The following is a 14,980-nucleotide window of genomic DNA, read 5'->3' as shown; positions in this document are numbered from 1 at the left end:
GAGCAGCATCACGTGAACACACACAGACAGACCTCTCCATCTCATCCAACCAGCTGTCTCAAATGTGGTGACACTTGTCTGCACAGAGGTCAGGTCTGCTCATGTAAGCAGTCGTTTAGAGTCTTCAGTTGGACCACACCACACTGTGATTCTCCTGGATAACAGTTGGCAGAGTCCCCATGAACGCTACAGTCAGGGTTGAGGAGGTTAGTCAACCTCAACCCCTCTGAACCCCAGCGGGCGACTCTGGTATCCTTGGTTATTGTCCGTAATAATTAGTGTATTAAAGAATTGTTTGTGCCAAGACTTGTTTCGTTTCATGTTTTTCAGTTTTGAAGACATTTTTATGATCCAGTGGATTTAAAAAAAATAAATAAAAAATTAACGTTGATTATTCAGTTAGTTGGTACCCACATGTGACTTAGTAGTCACTCCCACAGCTGACGATTAAGATGGGATCAGATGACTTTGAGGTTAAAAAATTGGTGTTTTAAAATTGCTGAAGACTGGTTAAAAAAACATTGATGCTCATGGTTTGTGAAATAAAGGAGTGCCACATGTCATAAGCATAGAGGTAACACTAATTACATTACTGTTCTTGGCAACATGTGGTACAAATAGAAGAGGGATGAAGGAGTGAAGTGTCCATTTGACTCAAAGCCAGCATGAAGGGTTTTCTTAAATAAAAAGGGTAAAAAATATCTAAAATGTCTTAAATTCAGATCATCTGTTTAACTTTTAAATGCATATATTCCTCATATGTTTGGGAACATACATTGAAACCTCTAACAGTTTAAAATGACACCAACTATATGGATTCTCTTCCTCAGGTCTTATGAAATGGACCTGATTTCATAATCACCAGGTATTGAAGTGAACTGTCCTTCTTTGTTTCTGCCAGTAACATAGCTGAAGCTCTGGTCAGTAAGGGTCTGGCCACCGTCATCAGGTATCGACAGGACGATGACCAGCGCTCCTCCCACTATGATGAGCTGCTCGCTGCAGAGGCACGGTGAGGAACTCCTCTACTTTTTCTAAATCTTTTACGTTGAACTCGCACCGTGGGTTCATGATGGTTTGTGTGCTAGAATTTGGAATAAAATGGAGCATTAAACATCTACTTGAAGCACCTTGCAAGTTATGTTTTAAATTAACTTGATAAATTAGTCTTTGTAGTGACCCTGAGTGTTTTCCCTCTGATGTAGGTAAGGTTACCCCCTTGCTAATTCTTTAAATTTATTTTAATAGTGTCACCGTAATTAGTTCCTGCCCATCAAGCTGGTGATTCACATCCCGAGGAAACATGTCTCCGCTCTTAAATATTTACTCACACACATAGTAATGACCCCTGTGCTTTCTCTGCCCCTGTCCCTTTTTAGTTTTTTTTTTTTTTTTTTTTTTTTTGTTTCTCCCTTTTTTTGTTTCTTTTTGTATGCCTGGGCACACATACACCATCCCAGGCGCCAGACGTTAAATCAGAGTCTCTCTTTACTCAGGCCCTATGAATATAATTATGTGGAGGTGCAGTGGAGAGATTTAGTACAAGCTTTATTACTCTGCCATAGATTAAGATCTGCTTGCTGTAGGTAGAGCAGATGCAGCTGCAACCTTTTTTTATAGCATTAACTCTTCCTCTCCCCTTGTCTTTCAGTGTCACCGACCATCTGCCCCTATTTCTCCTCCTGCCCGTTCTTGCTCTCTCTCTTCCTTTTGTGCGTTTTGTCCTTGTTTCTTCCCCTTTGCTGCTTCCCGCTATGTCCTTCTACGGGCTTGCTCTTCTGGGTCTTCTTTCCCTCATTTCTTTTTGTCACTTTTCCTTCCCTCTGCTGCTTTTTCTCTCTCGCTCTCTCTCCGTCCCTGGTGGGGTCCTATAAGAGACGATGAGCGGTTTCTGTCTATTGCCTTAGTTATATTTTTAGCTCCCATTGCATAAAGCCAGTGGCCCACAGCCTTCAAGGAACCTCCTTTAGGCTATTAAAATGCACATCTTTACTGTACAGGGTTGCAGAAATGTAGCTGGCTTATCTTAGCAGCACTTTTGTGGTCCATCCCAGTGACCCAGTGGACAAGATGACTTTATCTTCATCACATTTAATGCGGCAGTCTTATTAAGGCAGCTCTAACTAGCGGCAGTCATCATGGAAGACCCTTAGCTGCCTCTAAAGATAGATCATTTCTCTTTTCACATTCATGATGCTAAATCATCTCCCCATTATGATTCTTCTATAACTATGGCCTCTCTGTTTTTTTTAATACTAACCCCAAGCCTTAAAATTGAGTTTTTTTTGTTGTTTTTTTAATTTCATGTACAGATGGTTTTCTGTAAATTAGAATATCCAGTTAAACAAATCAAAAGGTGAAATGTTTTAGATTTTAACTTACTACTAATGGCAATTAAAATTGGACAAAAATGTTTTGTGATTCAGAAATGTAATGTTTCAGTCACGTTATGGGCTACGTAACCATACGGAACATTGCTGACGTCAGTCATGCAGCAGTTTCCATGAGGATGTTTGCTGTTCAGGCTTCTATCAGTGGAAAGTTTAGTGGAAGGAAAACATATGGTAGCTAAAGAGACATGTGTAGTAGAATAACTTCAGAATGTGGTTTGTATTCTTGGGAAATATTCAGATTTTCTCAAAGTATATTTTTGGTTTTTATTCACTGTAAACCATGAATATAAATAAACCTTATACAAATAAACGCTTCAATTAATGAGTCTGTGAATAAATCTATGTAATTTCACTGTGACTTTTGGAATTGAATTCCTGGATTAAATGAACGTTTTGACAAAAACGTTCATTCATCTATTGAGATGCTCCTGTGGATGCTGGTGTGTATGGATGTATCAATGGATTTCTAATGGTGGTGTTTGAATGCAGGGCCATCAAAAACGGAAAGGGGCTGCACAGCAAAAAGGAGGTCCCCATCCACAGAGTGGCTGATATCTCGGGGGTATGCATCTTTTTTGATTATTATTATTTTTAATAATACATGTACACTCATCCTACGCAGGGAAATAAGATGGTTTACATGATGTGGATAATAGGATGAGCATTCATGTGCTGTGGCTATAATTGGAATTAAATCGTTTTAAATGTGGAGTCATTTGCACGTAAACATCATAACTCTTAAAAAAATACGTTGGGGCCAGCAATTCTCAGAAAATGATCTATAATCATTGACTCATCCTCAGTGGCCTCTAAAAATAAACCTCATTAATAAAAGCATTTCGGTCCTTGCCTGTTTACGTGTGCTCAGGGGCTTGATTGAGGCGTCATTTGGCTAATGAAGCCTGATTGGGAGGGCTCATCACACGAACATTATTGTGGGAAATCCATAAAAGCGTGCAGTAAAGGTTGATTGCGGCACTGTTTGTCATCTTTTTTCATGTGCTCAAGCCAGGAAGCTGTTTTTCTTTCACTGAAAGGAAGTTTAGTCTTTTAACACATCCATATGTACAGTACAGTAAAGAGCATTTAAATAGGTGTGCATTCGTTTTTGCTCAAATAGAAACTTGCACCTCTATTTTTATAAAGTGGATGTGATCCAAAAATTTCGGATTAATAATCTGTGACGTACTGCTTTTAGTTATATTGAGAAATGCATCTTAGTGGATGATCTGATTTTGTTTTATTTTGATCAGAAGCTCAAAAATTTGACAATTTCCTTTCAGCATATGCCATTATATGATATATGATGTACACCCACCACAGCCGTGCTTATCACTGACATGTTGGACTGTTTGAAACTGGAACTCTTTAATAATCTCCTTTGCTTTAAAATATTATTAAAGCTGTTTTACAAAGACTCTTTGTACACACACGGCATGTTCTCTCCTCAGCTCCTAATTTAATTAGCGTCTACTAATGTCAGTAAGGCCAGAAGGAAATATTTTGAATGTTTTTCTTAATCATATATTAGAGCGTGGAAGGTTTACAGCGATTAACAATTTGGAGAAACCGCAACAAAGAGTCTTTAAATCACCAAACCTCTATGAAAACCTTTAGTTTCAATGGGTTTGCACACACATTTACCTTTTTCCTGTAATTGTGAAGGGCACTGGGGGGTGGGGGGTGTGTATTTCTTCTAAAAGAAAACCTTAAATCACACACTACAGATGGTTTTATTTAGTAAAAAAAAGATAGAAATGCCTTACTATAGTGGTATTTTGTGTAGCCATTTTTATGTCTGACATGTTCTACAGCACTCTGTAGCTCCACTACATTTGTACTTATTAGCTGCACCCTGTCACTGGGTTCAGGTCAGCGCCATTATCTCGCCGCAAACCCTCCCTTAACTTTTCTGTCTGTCTCCAATAAGACATGCTTGATTTGCAGCACGATCTAGGACCGTTGCCAGCGATTGCCAGCATGCGTGGATGTGCTCGCGCGCACACACACGCACACACACATGCACCAGTTGTTTGGCAAGGCTAATATAATGAGCATTCTTTAAAGCATTACAAGGACCAAAATAGCATTGTTGCTCACCAACCCCAACATACTTTCCCCCTATCCCTCTAAATACACACCCATCCCCCTTGTGTAAATACACACTCCTATACGTCAGCATCCTTTAGTGAAGGTCTTTTGAAAAGGATTATGCACATTGAGTGGGATGCAGTCACAAATAGTGCAGAGATAGGTTTATAAATGTATACTGTAGGAGATGCACAGAGGTGGTGGGAGGAGAGTGGATAAAGCACTTGACTCACCTCGTGCCTCTAAAGGTTGCATAATGAGGTCCTCTTCTTTCACTTGTCTCTCCCTTTTTCTGAACCAAGTTGGGCTGCACAGCCCACACACGCTGCAGGTGCGGTAAATGTTTGTGTGAACTGGAGTGTCATCTCCCACTCGAGGGGTTATTTTGGAATGCAGTGGGTGGAGTTCAGGTGGAACATCTTATGGCTAAAGTATATACCCCTCACTAATGCTCTCCGATTTGAGCCCCGCTGATGACAGGAACTTTATTTTGTTTCCAGTAAATACACGGCTGCTTTGGGCTGTGTCACTCCCCCAGTGGGAAAAAATAAAATCAAACGAAAGAAAAACATTGATAAATTGTTGTTACCGAAACACTGTGAACTCTCATAAATTTGCTTTAGCAAATGGTAAACTGGTTTGTTTGCTCCGACTTTGTGTCTGAGCCTTTGTTCCTACTCCTGTGTCCACGCTGGCTCATCCAAACACAACACTGGTCCATGACTCACCGGTCTGTTGTGCCTACATGCTTATGCCTGGAGTAGGCTCACATTAAATTATTTTTTTAGCGTTTATGAATCTTCCTTTGCTACTGAAGCACTAGCGCTGCCTGAATACACGACTTGGCTCAGCTTGTAATTTTTGGCCCGAGTACACCAATAAGTTGTGACTCACTCTTGCAGACAGAGATGGGAGCGGGAAGGGAGAGAATTATTTTTGATTGCATGAGGTTCCAGATGTGTCACTGAGAAGGAAGGCAGACTTCATTAGGCCATACTGTGATATAAAGATGTGTGGAAAAAAGCAGGCTTTCACTTGGTCTTGTTCATCTTTTGCAATATGAGAAAAATTCATCTTAAAAGCCATATGCCATAATTGTTTTTTTTTTTTTTTTTTTTTTTGTTTTTTTTTTAGAACTCGTCGCTGTCATTGACATTCTGTGAACAAAATTGAGAAAAACTCAAATACATAGAAATGAATAAAGGCAGCCATGTAAGCCTAGTAATTTTAAATTGCCGTACTGTAGCTAATTCACTACAGTTTAGACCCTCAATTAGGAATATGGTTCTGACCAGCATTGTACACATCAAGACATACTTGATGTGTACAAGGATCCTTGGCCTGCTTTGCATGAACATGATGTGCAGTGATTTTTGAAGTCTCACATTTGATGAAATGATCAGTCTGTTTTTCTTGTGAAAGTTTGAATGGATTACATTACTGTAGCTGCCAAAACAGTCCACATCTTGTCACATCATTCAAATATCTTTAACACTTCCCCTCTATAATCAAGAAAACTCTTTATTTGGCTCAGGCACTGAGAAAAAAAAGGGGTTTTGTTTGAAGCCAATTGTAATGGCAGGGTGATTTTATTTTTTTTAATCTCTTTTTGATGAGAGCATTTAAATATTTAAAATAATCCAAAGATATTCACAGATATTTTTTTCCAAAAATGAAACACAAAAAATTAAGCAGACAAAATTAAAAAATATGATAAAAAGGAAGCATTTTCCTTTCATGGTATATTTTGTTGTGTTAGTAGTTTGGCTGATGACTCCTTGTTACCTAGTTGTTGTTTTTTTTAATCAAAAACAATTTTGAATTCACTTAACTTTTTCATAAAAACAATGCAAACTCCCATAATTTTTTATTAATTCTTGAAAGATTCCAAGACTTTCACTTTAAAATGCTGCTATTTGCCTTTTAATTCTCTTTCTTTCCTGCAGGAAACACAGAAAGCCAAGCAGTTCCTGCCTTTCCTGCAGAGAGCTGGCCGGTCAGAAGCTGTCGTCGAATACGTCTTCAGCGGATCTCGTCTTAAGCTGTACATGCCCAAAGAGACCTGTCTCATCACATTCCTCCTTGCTGGTAGGTTTGCCTTTCTAATGTCAAAGTCCTTTTAATTCTGCCATCCAAGTCAGTGGATCTAAGTAAATAGTCAGGTTTCCTAGCACTACAATACTGACAAAACATTTGAAAACACTGATATAGGATGACTTTTTCAGTATTTCTCCCCTTAAAGACAAAAATGGAGGAAAACACTTGTTCTATTTGAGGGATGTAGTTTCATTGTGGTTTACAATTTTACTCAGAAGTACATGCTCCCAAGGTGGATAGTGAAATTGGGTTTTTCCTTTTGAAATGAGGATCTCCCAGTATTCTAGTAGCAATGTGGCTGACTTGTGTTTTTGTGATAGCTGCGGTAATAAAACTGTTTATTTGCACTTCTGGCAACTTGTTACTTGGAAAACTATAAAAACTTCCACACAAAGGCAGTCATTTACTACCTGTAGTTGTGAACATTTTTGAAGGCGAGTTAGATAACCCTAGATTCATGTTCATACCTTTGGGCAAATGGCCACCATCAGTCGTTATTGATTCACCTTTTTTAGCTTCAATTCAAACTTGCAGATATTGTATTGCACTAGTCTAATGCACTTCTATTTGAATAGGTAGAAGCAAATGTATTATTTCTGTAAACTACTCATCATTTTGGCTCCTTCTTATTAGCTCTTCATCAAAGTTTATTAGCTTCAAATGTACTTTGTAATTGATTTATCCCCAATTTCTTTTAGCTACCACTTGTGGTATTTCTACAACAGGAAGAGACTCTTTGATCCAATTGTTCCATTTACATGAAAGTTAATTCCTTATAGCCTTTATTCCTGGAGCAAGAATATCAAAAGATGGCTATTTTGCTCTTAGAGGGGTGCAAAACTAGTGGATAGCGAAGTATTAACTAGATGTTTTTACATCAAGAGTAAACACATTTCTGTTCCAAGAGTTTTTGTTTTCTTAAACTTTAAGAAGGTCAAGCTATGAAGACTTGATTTGTTCCCAGAATATCAACGTGCACCTTTTGGCATTTCAGCAACAGTCAGTTTATTTCCCCTGCTACAGATAGTAATCGCTTGTCTTGTACCTCATAAACAGCAACTCAGGGGGGATATATGTTGAACTAAACAGAACTGCAAATGTAACGTATCTGATTAAACATGGAAGAAACGTATAATTACAGGTGCGTTTCTGAAGAATTCAAATATCAAAGCTTTCACATTAGACCCATCGAAAAGCATTTCCGCCCATAGAAATGTATGCACCTTATACTTGAATCGGTAATCTTTTACATGAGTTCCTGCAACAATGTGGTGTGGCATGGAACCTCTCGATTGCTTTAATGGCGACCTTCAGCTTGTTTGCAATGTAGGTTCCTCTCAGAGTCTTGAGAGGATCAGTTTCTGTCTGTAAAGTTGTTGCTCGACAAGCTGGCCGTTTAGACTCCTCATGGATATCACGAACATCAAAAGTAGCAGTGAAAAATCAAACTTTTTAAAATTGATTTAAAAAAAAAAGTAATCTAAATGGCTAATTTAAATCTCTTAAGAAGCAGTCATTTAAGATGGAAATATCTGACCTTGTAATCCTGATTGAGCACAAAATGAAGAACTTAGTGATTAATCCTCATTATGATCATATTATGCGATTTTTGAGAGGGCAAAATGGAGAGTTCCACTGAGTGAATGGGATCCCATTGGTCACTATTGATGTGCCTTTAATTTGAATGGGTGATAATTAATATAATCCATGATAATAGTCTTAATTTAAAAAAAAAAAACATTAGGAAGGACATTATCATTATACCATTTGATGAAGGTAGGAAACGTTTCTCTTAAATCTGATTTTGTAGCCTGAAGAAAAGAACATGATGACAATCCAATCAGGGAGCGTCCATTGCTTTTTTTCCTTCTTTTTTCTTTCTTTTTTTTAAAACACATTTTGTGAATGTCTCTGTTAAACCTTGAGACCATGGTGGTTGACATAAATATGATGGATTTGTTGAGAAACTGGAAAGGTTAAAAAATAATAATAATAATAAAAAAATCAAAGTGATCAATTACAATGTGAGCCTGGTACTGATGGAAATAAAAATAGTACACAGCATTGACTCCACAATATTGGTAAGACATCACGTTAAGATGGATTCTATATACCCAATCACATTGTTGTTGGCAAATCTTAACTTCACCAACAGAGCTGAAACCCCTGAACAGGTTAAATCAAGATTGTCATTGGAAAAGCATTGTCTTCAGGAAATGTTATACCTTTAAATCAAATATACAACTTTGTTTTCTTTAAGATCACGACTGATACCATTGGTATTTCCAGTTGCTGCTGAAGCGATACATATTCTCGTTTTTTTCACCTCTTTCCCCTTTTTCTTGTCAGTTTGAGATGAGACGGTATATCTCGTAGGCCACGGCCTCAATGTTTTTGTGCGTGACGTTTTTAGGTGTATACTTGATTTTCTTGATGCAACTGATGTCAAACCCATACCGCTACACATGAAATGAAGTCTCTAGGGCAAAAGACACCCATCTATCTGCGTCTAATCTCCCAGCTCTCTATCTCTGACCACTTTCTTTTCCCTGTCAGTTATCTTTTCATGTTTTATTCACCCATCTGTATCGGGGGTCGTGTGGAAAATGACACAAGCGATAAAAACGGGTGCCCCAGCACTGTTGTATTTATCTGTCAATGAAGGCCCCTCCAAACCTCTGGACCTTTACCCTTTTAAGCTTTTTCATATTTCTAACAAGAAGTAAGATGTCTTGTTTTATGTTGCAGCTAGTGTGAGCATGTTAAAGGTAGGCTTGCAATAACTGCATCAACGCTTGTTTAAATACAAGAATTTGGTGCACATTTTGAATTTGCTGTGGATTTTCTGTAATATAAATTGACTCAAAATCGTGCTCATCATTGCAATTCATTCATCTAATTTTAAAGTCAAATCATATTTATATATACAATTTCTAAAAGCCTGGCCCTATTGTTGTTTGGGTGTTAAGTAAATAGTGATTGTGCACACAGAAAATATTCAAATGATCTTGCAGTTAAAACAAGCACTGCATTATTAATCTGTTTTATCATCTGTTTGAATAATGTATTCACTCTGGCCATATTTTTTTTATTATTGTTTAGCAATGTTGCGGGAAGCCATTCAAGAACCAACCGTTTACAGGAGCTCTGCAAAATAAATTCTCCCAATGCAGGAGGAGATGTAACAGTCTGATTTAATTTCTAATAATACACCACAATTCTCAGACTTAACATTTGCACTCCTTGAATTAAATTGACTGTTTTCTATTCTGTTGTTTGTGTCCCATGGTAACTGTCCTTATTAGACACTTTGTCAACGGGTTTCTCCATTTGAACACCTCGGAGCTCGAGTCTCTTCCTACCTTCCCAGTTTTCCCTGTTAGATCGAGTCGGTGCTATAAGGAGAAAGAAAATAGGGTCACAGAAACAAAGCACAGCAGCAAGCCCATGACTTCAAAAAAGACCGGAGGTGTGCATCTGGAGTTCAAGGGTAGTTCCCCTTACTCTCTTCCTACAGCACCTTAGCTTTCTTCTTTTTTACTTGCTGGCCTATACAGTGTCACTTCCAAAAGTAAGTTTTCTAAAAGGTGAAAGAGTAATCCTGCGTGTTCAGTTTTTTTTCCCCCTTAGAAAAGGAGGGCACCTATACAGAATGGATAGTAGTCAGTAGCATAGCACTCTGGGTTTTAAAGCTTGATGAACGAAGTTTTAGCGACTGGAAGGGCAAAGAGGATGAAGAGAAACATACCTATGGTAAATGGAAAACAAAACAAAAAAAAACAATTTCTTTGTGAAGTATTTGGCCATAAAGCCCTGCAGAGACTATAGGGAGACCAAGCAGTGAGGAGGCTGTAAAAGTTTTATTGGCTTAAGTAGCTTTTACAGAGTTTCTCTTCCAGAGAGAGCAGCAGCCATCACAGGTGAAAAGTATTTGCAAAGTTACTCCGAGTTCTTTATCTCTGGGTGATGGAACAGCCGTCACCCAGACACAGAGATTCTAATGTCGCCATAAAGCTTTAACCGCCTTTTGTTTGTTGACACGTCAAAAATATGGAAGTGAGTGCTCTGGTAAGATTTGGAAGTAAAACAAAACAAAACAACAAAAAAAAAACACTTCACATCACCCTGACCACATTGTCCTCACGCTACTGGTAGCATCATACTGTGGGGATGCTTTTCTTGCCACAGTCAAAATTCAGACTTAAATATACAATTTGATGATCTCTGTATAATCAAACTGAGCCTGGGCTATTTTTCACAACATCCAGTCTCTAGATCTAGAGAACTGATTGAAAAATACTCCAAAAAGGCTGTAGCTAAAGGTTTCTTTTTTCTTGCTTACCTTGCGGGCTGCTGCCTCGTCTTGATCCAACACAACACGAAGAGGTTTATAGACATTACACAGCAACATGTCAAAAAGTTAGGGGTATGAAGGACATTCTTTGTTTCCCTTTTTTGTAAATGTTCACCCAACAATCTATGCTTTGCCAAAGGATGTGTTAAAAGGCTTACAGAAATGTTTCCAACAGAAATGTTTCCTATCTTTATTGCCACCATAAGTATAATTTAAGGCATCTGTATTTTTCTAACACTAGAAATCTCAGGCCCTGGTTACCTTGAAGTCTCGAGATGGATTCCTATAGTGGCGTAAAATTTACTGCACAATGAGCTACAGTATACATCAGCCTTTAGACAAATCAATAATCCACCATATTCTCTGTGTGAGAATATTCTCTGTTCCTTGAGATAAAGGAAAAGCTCTCAGAAGCACTGCAAACATGCCTACGACTAATATTTAACTTTAATAAATATCGTATTGAGGTTTCTGAACACGCTAAATGATTTATAGATTGCGCTGCATCAGTCTGCTGCAGCGGAGGTGATATGCGATCCATACAGAGACAACAGGTTTTGCATTCGTTGTGTATTTTAATGAATTGTTTTACTATGCCAGATCTTACAAATCCAGTGTTTAAGGGGAAAAAAATCTCAGCATTTTCATTCCCCTCAGGAGATTGGATTGGGTGTTTGCCTTAGGCTTGTTGGAGACATTGGGGCCTTACATTAGGGAGTCATAGAGGGATGATGTTGGGCCAGGAGGATGGATTGAGAGGATAAAAGCAAGAGGTAGTCCGACCAAATCCTTGGATTTAGTTTTTCCCCTAACATCCTACTCTTTGTCTACTCTCACCGTCTGCCCTCTTTACCCTTCACCCACTCTCCCCAAATATTCCCACCTACATTCTTCACCCATGGATGGACCTTTTTTCCTTGGCCTGTGTCCACTGAGGCAGCTGTGAAGAGGGAGATATTCAAATAGGGGATTGTCACCTCGCAGTTGCATGCTGCACAGGACAACAAAGATTAATGAGATGGAAATTTAAATGGAATGATTCTGTTATGGGTGATAGAGGGAGGAAAGATGAGGTTTAGATTCGAATCCTCACACATTTAGATGCTTACACCCTCCTCCGGTTTGTAGTTTGCTTGTCACATTGCTAATTATATCTTGTTGACAGGCTGTCAAAAATCAAGACTTGGTAACTTAATAACATTAAAAAAAGACTCTAATGGCATTCATACTGAGCCGCCTCGATCCTGCAAGTATCAATTTATACCTGCAGACATGCCAAGAGCGAGAGCGTCTGGCGGGTTATGAGCACAAACGTCAAAGGCTAATCAATATGCACATCATTAGCATAGGAATTTGCGACATGATGTATATTTGGATAAGCTTCACTGATGAGACAAATGCACAGTAGCAGCTTCTTCCCCGTTAGGGCAATTTCCATGAGATGAAGCTCATTATCTGGCTTGGTTAATTTAGAAAGAAGCTAACTCAATCCAGTTTATTTTATGGTGGTTTAACTGAACACTGTCATTTATAAAGTACAAGATAAACACCTCAAGTTAGCGCTGCTGAAATTCTACAGTTATAAACCTCCAAACAGTGAAATTGTCCTTTGTTTGCACCATTTCTAAATCAATAGTTTGGTTGTCATTACAAAAGGTAATAAGTAAATTACTATCTGATCTGAATCCAAAATATGCAAACTATTTAAAATGTGGCTCTCAGGTTTTGTTTCACAGCAGAGTAGTCGATGACTCGAGCTGTAAAATTTTCATCAGAGAAACTGCAAGGTGGAAAAATGTTTTGTGTGTCTGCTGATTTTCACAAGAGACACTCTGTAGTGCTGACCTGAAGGTGAAAGTATTAAAGGTTAGTGTCCAGGACGTGTGGGGTCTGCAAAGATGTTAGTTGCTCTTTTTCTACGCCTACACTTGTGCAAGTCATTAGTTAAAGCTGCCTAGAACCAAGTTCCCAGTTTAGACTATGTGACAGACTTTTAGAATGTATAATTTTGAAAACCTTCAAAATCCTAATTTCCCGATTCATATCTTCTGATTCCACTCCCAAACACCCCCCAAAGTTTTTCAAACTGTAAGATATACATGATTAAATATGTCTTCTAAATCGAGTTGAAGTATATAAGGAAGCACTGTAACTGCGATACGTTTCTAAATATTGCGATATATTACAACTGGCCACATTTTCCTGGCTATTCTGTTTTTGATGTCCTTACCACTGTTTGTAAGTCCAGGACCTTTATTACTTGTATATCGACGGAGTGCAAAATTTGCATGGATACCACTTAAAAAAAAAATAATAAAAAAAACCAAATCATTTTGCTAAGCAGTTGGTTCTGATTGCTGTATTGCCCACATTAATATTGTGATGATTTCAATGTGATGTATTGCGCAGTTTTAGTTCTGAGAAAAAAACAAACAAAAATCAATAGAACAAACTTGTAATATATTCATAATGTGCAAAGTTAGACCTAAATATATTTCATGATTTGAATTCATAACCTACAGTTGTATAAAGAGCCATTTAGGCATGTGTTCGAGAGAATGCGGTTTAGCGACTTGACTTAGACTTGAAGAAAATTACTTGTGAACATCTCTGAAACGTGGAACCAAATTAAACGTAATGCATTTTCTTAACGGGGTGACCCTTCCACTCGGTGGTAAAACTGCACACTTTTCAGATATGCCTTCAATCACACATCACACATAAGTTACCAGATCAATGTCTTGCACATAAAATTCAGTGATTGATATGGCGGATTGACATGTGGTCACCCTCTTCAGGCTAGCATGAGAAGCCGTGTTCTTCCCTGCGCAGTCTAGCATCAGAACGATCAGCGTACGTCTTGTTTGTCTCAGAGATCAGATAAGATGGATTTCCTGGAGTATGACCCAGATATTTATCTTGGTGTCAGGTCTGAGTTATGTATCTCAGTGGAGGTTAACGTCTGCTGTGCTAAGTGGCTCGCAGGTTGACTTCAAATGCTGCAAGGAGGAGGGACTACAGTGAGTGTGGAGGAATTGCAGTACAGTCGGGTGATGTAAAGAACTGCAGTGTGCATTTTATAAAGACGTCACATCTGTGATCATTGTATCAGTGTATGACCTATAATAACCCTTTTGCTGGGCTTTTTTCCCTTTGGCATATTAAAGCTTTGTGGGCATGTTTTCTCCTCTTAAAGAGTTTTGACTTGGTTGAAAATGGTTGCTCCTGTGGGCCTGTAAACCCATGTAGTTTATAAGCTTTACAATGAAACTTGACTTCTTTGTGTATTACATTCATGAGTATTCTTTCCTGAGGATTATGCTCGGGGAAAAAACACAATTCCACCCCTTATCATCGCTACAGCCAACCCAAGCAGAAACTTTATATCTCCCTCCCTGCAATTACTTTATACACCAATTTTTGCAAACAGTGTGCAGTATTTTGCCTTTCTGTAGCCCTTCCTATCTCATCTTTTTCATTTCCTTTATCCTGCATTCCTCATCTGTCTTTTTTTTTTTTATATGCACACAGTGTTATAGTCACTGAATCCCATGTGTAAGCCCTGTCCTGGTAAACTTCTATAAATACTTCCAGATGATCTTGGCCATCAAGTGTGTCCTCCTCTTTCTCCATGGAACAAAAAAAAGTAATTCTTTTCACAGATTTTATTTATGCATGGCTTCTACACTCAGGTAAAAAAAAGCATATGGGTGCCGTTGAGATTTTTCTTTTGCCTGTTTTTGCCAAATTTGAATTTAGATAATCAAAATATGCTAATATCAGACAAAGGTAATCTGATTAAATGCAAAATACAGTTTTAATAAAATCATAATTAAAGGAAAAGAAGCTATCCAAACCAAATTTGCTTAATGTGGAATTAGAATTACCCTCATTCTTAAATCATGAATTCATTGCCAACGAAAAAATAAATAAAAATCCGTTCAGTTTCACCACCAGCCACACTTAGCTGTAAAATCAACCAGAGATGTGAAATCAAGATCACTTAAATATAACCTACTTACAGTCAAGTATTTTACTGTACAGT

At 38.1% G+C, this 14,980-nt stretch overlaps 1 protein-coding gene across 1 annotated transcript in view; it reads left to right on the top strand.

The window, feature by feature from the left end:
• Positions 1-14,980, top strand: part of snd1 (staphylococcal nuclease and tudor domain containing 1) — a 169,079-nt gene that overhangs the window by 40,265 nt on the left and 113,834 nt on the right. Inside the window, exons 13-15 of the mRNA XM_008400601.3 lie at positions 902-1,012; positions 2,883-2,955; positions 6,431-6,572. Of these exons, the coding sequence (XP_008398823.1) occupies positions 902-1,012; positions 2,883-2,955; positions 6,431-6,572 (326 nt within the window). The remainder of the gene's footprint in view (positions 1-901; positions 1,013-2,882; positions 2,956-6,430; positions 6,573-14,980) is intronic.

Source organism: Poecilia reticulata, chromosome 23, assembly GCF_904066995.2.
Source record: "Poecilia reticulata chromosome 23, P_reticulata-male-v2, whole genome shotgun sequence".
Classification (NCBI taxonomy): Eukaryota; Metazoa; Chordata; class Actinopteri; order Cyprinodontiformes; family Poeciliidae; genus Poecilia; species Poecilia reticulata.
The sequence above is the reverse complement of the archived record's forward strand: the minus strand, read 5'-3'. Positions and strand labels throughout refer to the sequence as shown.